Raw genomic sequence first — 4,087 nt, forward strand, 5'->3', positions numbered from 1 at the left:
GTAATAGTCTTATATGCAAATTAATTGCAGGTCCATTAGTGATAGTACTCGATACGATCGACACAGTTATCTTCCGAGTATGTCCTTTTATTGCTGCTGGTATTGTAGTTGGATCTATATACTGGACAGCTGTGACTTATGGTGCGGTTACTGTTATGCAAGTGGTGGGTCACAAGGACGGTCTTACTATGATGGAACAGGCCGATCCTTTAGTTCTACTGGTTGGCTTGCCAACCATTCCAATTATGTTAGTTTTGGGAAAAATGCTTCGTTGGGAAGATCAAGCCCTTAGTTTTTTAAGGAGGCATGCATCTAAAGTTCCTATTTTAAGACATTTTCTACCGAGCAGGTTTGTATTAACAATATTATTCTTAATAAATATGTAACATTCATTATATACAGCGCAGTAATGATATTTATTTTTAATATAATTTTTTAATTTGTTTTATTATGAAAAAAATCTAATATTAACTTTTTAGAAATAGTACGTGTCTCACACATACACACGCGCGCGCGAGCAATCTGCAATTGCAATGATGAATCATGTTACGTGTTTATCAATAAAACTAAATTTAGATTTTATTTATATTTTTGAATATATATTAATTTGATTTTTGTGATTGATGAAAATCTAAAGTTGAAACATTCTACACAGTATATTAATTAAAATTAGAACATCGTTTTTGCTCGTTCATATTGCCTTTGTTTTTTTCTATTAAAAGTAATAATTTCTGATAATTCATTCTCTATGTATAAATATGTTTAAAAATTATATGTTTATGTATAATTAATAGTTTTTATTTGTAATAAATAACAATAAAGTAGAAAAATAATAAGAAAGTTAGTAAGAAAGTTATTTATATAATTAAAATAATGCTTTTAATATAATTTATATATAATTATTACAGTTATACTGATGAAGACACAAGTATACAATCTGAAGATATACCACCAATGAATGATCCGGTATCTGCAACACGTGTTCTTTGTGGTGCACTTTTATTGCCAACCATTGCTAATCTGTGTGGAAGGATATTCTTCGAAAGTATAAGTTCTAATTTTCAGAGAACATTATTGGTATGTATTTTTTAAATTTTTTTTGAAAAAACATTTTCTAAAATATATCATTTTCAGTATGTACAAAATGATTTCATAATTATCAGAAATTAAATCATTTTTTTATGACTAAAGAATCTTGTTTAAACTGCTATTATAAGCCATTTATTTTCATATAAATAGTTTTCTGCTATGTGCGTATAATTTCATGATAATATAGGGTCATTTCTGCTTCCTCTTAAAGATGTATTCTTGAGTAATTTAAAGACAAAAATTCTAATGCAAAAATTTCAAGACTCTAATTATTACGTAATGCCATAATAAGCATAAATGATTTGTAAATTTTTTTTATTTTCTGCCACATAAAGATAAATATACGTGTAAAATTTGGCAAAATAAACAGATGTCGATTTTGATACACTAGTGTTTGACTTTCGCGCGAGACATGATCAAGACGGGACGAAAGCTAAAGTGTGAGAAACAAGCGTGCGATTATAGTGTTAACGGAGTTAAAGTATCACCTCAGAGATCTTAGGTTTGACTATATCAATATCTCATATACATTTGACAGAAATGTGACATTCCAATGTGTATTATAATAAATTATAAAGGAATAAGTGAAAGGCTAAGAAATTGTATGTGAAAGAATATATGTAAAGTTATACATAAAAATAATTAAAAAAGCGAGAGAACTAATTTGAAAATTAAAAATATTTTTTTTGTTAAAATATTCCCGGATAGACAAATGTACATAAACTTTATAACATTTTATATTATATTTATTTTATATTATATCATCCAATGTATAATAGATGAGTCAATTGTGATTCAAAATATTTTTTGAATCATAATCCATTCAATCGTATATAATAAATCAGAAAAAGAAATATCTTGATGCAAATATGATGTAAAAATATATGAAAAAAAGAATCAGATTTTTTGTTTCTCGTATTTACATCAGGATGTTTCTTTTTCTGATTTAACTAAATATGGCTGCAATATTTTGAATCACAATTGGCTCATCTATTATATACTGAATGATTCTAATATAGACGTAATATTGTAAAGTTTATATATATGTTGTAAAGTTTGTTTAGAATATATAAAGATATATATTCCTAGAATATATAAAGAATATATAAAGAAAAAAATTTTTTTAATTTTCTAATTATTATACAATTGTTACTTTTTTAAAATTATTTTTAATATTAACGGTGCGCAGATAACGTTTCGCATGAAAAATTGTACGCCTCGGGGCGGAAGATGGAGTGGACTCGTGGACTTGGCTTCACGTGAAATTCGAAAATCATGTGGAATAGTTATATTACTTCATTTTGTTCCGTACAGCAGTGAACTTTTTTTATTAAGAACTTTTTTTTTTTAACAAATAACGAATACTAATTAAAATCTATTGGTCATGATCTTGATAATATATATCGGAGCCGGATATATCCTCCTATTGTAAACATTTTATTGTAAATACCAGGTCCACTTTATCTCTTTCCGTGCTTCGAAATGTTCAACTTTTCACATGAAGCGAGGTCAACCCCACTTGCTCTCCCTAGCAGCAAGGTGAAACATTACGTAAAATGAGACTCATTCCATACTGCTGAAATATGTACCTCGTGTTTAATAATTACTTACTATTCATAAAAATTGTTTTGTTAATCATTTTTTAATGAACAGTGAACGAGAGAAAAGGCCATGACTTTGATCTCCCTGAAAATCAAAATCAAGGTCACTCGAGACTGATTGTATAAAGGGAAAGATTTATTTCCTTTCCAACTTATGATGATAAAAATATAGAGATTACAAAACATTGCTAACGTGACGAATTATGATTTATGCTGCATCCATAATATATTCTGTATAATAGAACTTTCATACTTGGAATCAATCAGAAGAGACGTAACCAGCCACTCTTTTCCTATGAGATTCATTAATTAGTGTTCACTAAATATTAACAATTAAAATTATCTAAACGGTGAAGTAATCAAAAGTAACAAAAGTACAAAAAAGTATTCAGATACAGATACAAGTATCTGCCTATAAGGATTTAAGTAATACACTTAGGTACAGATAAAGTATCTAAATATTACATCTAAATACTTTCCAACATTGGAACGTATCTAGATAAAAGTATTTACTTTACCACATGTCGTAATATCTCATTATTGAATTGACATTATGTTGTGATATTAATTGTGCGAACGTAATGTAATAGATTCTAACGTAATCTAAATAGAAGTTCTATAGAAGTAAGAACAATTTCTTGATAAAAATATCATTGCATACTTGTACGATAATTTTGAACTTGATTAGAGGGATCTTATTGAGCATCTTGACACTTCATCATGCCTGAACGCATGAAATGTCAAACTCTATGATTAGAGACCTTTAATCATTACTAAGTTAAAAACTTAATTATAGCCTCAACATTTTTTCAGGATTTTTGTTCTCTAAATTACCTCAAGAATAATTTAAAAGAAAATGCGATTGAGAGATGGGACACCCTGTATATTTCTTTTCTGTATCTTATATCTATAGGGTGGTGCAGCTTTTATAACAATAAAAGGTGCATTCAAGATTTATCATAAACAACAACAATACAAGAGACAATGTCAACGGCGTGTAATGGACTATACAGAGAACAACGTAGCATTATACAAAAGGCAACAAGATTCCGAAAGTGATCGAAGTTAAATAAAATAGTTACGAATATTCCAATGTATCAGTGTAGACGAGTCACCTTTTCACGCATACGCGCGCACTGCAACGTCCGAAAAATCTAATAATGTAATATATAGAATGTGTAAGAGAGGTCCTGTAATTTTGGGATTCGTCCAGATCTGGCAACAAGAAGATTAATTCGATTGAACACACTTTACATTCGGATAAATCAGTGTATAACAGTTTTAATGTGCACCAGTGCACATTAAAACTATTATACACTGATTTATCCGAATGTAAAAGTGAAATGCAAATATTTCAAATTATATAAACTACATATTTTATCTAACAGTATAATAAA

At 28.4% G+C, this 4,087-nt stretch overlaps 1 protein-coding gene across 1 annotated transcript in view; it reads left to right on the top strand.

Annotated features, from left to right (window-relative positions):
* LOC105625027 (E3 ubiquitin-protein ligase MARCH5-like) overlaps nucleotides 1-3,759 on the top strand; it is a 34,013-nt gene extending 30,254 nt beyond the window's left edge. The window contains exons 3-5 of the mRNA XM_012206368.1: nucleotides 8-349; nucleotides 909-1,077; nucleotides 3,604-3,759. Coding sequence (XP_012061758.1) covers nucleotides 8-349; nucleotides 909-1,077; nucleotides 3,604-3,759 — 667 coding nt within the window. The remainder of the gene's footprint in view (nucleotides 1-7; nucleotides 350-908; nucleotides 1,078-3,603) is intronic.
* Nucleotides 3,760-4,087: the final 328 nt, after the last annotated feature.

Source organism: Atta cephalotes, assembly GCF_000143395.1.
Source record: "Atta cephalotes unplaced genomic scaffold scaffold00104, whole genome shotgun sequence".
Classification (NCBI taxonomy): Eukaryota; Metazoa; Arthropoda; class Insecta; order Hymenoptera; family Formicidae; genus Atta; species Atta cephalotes.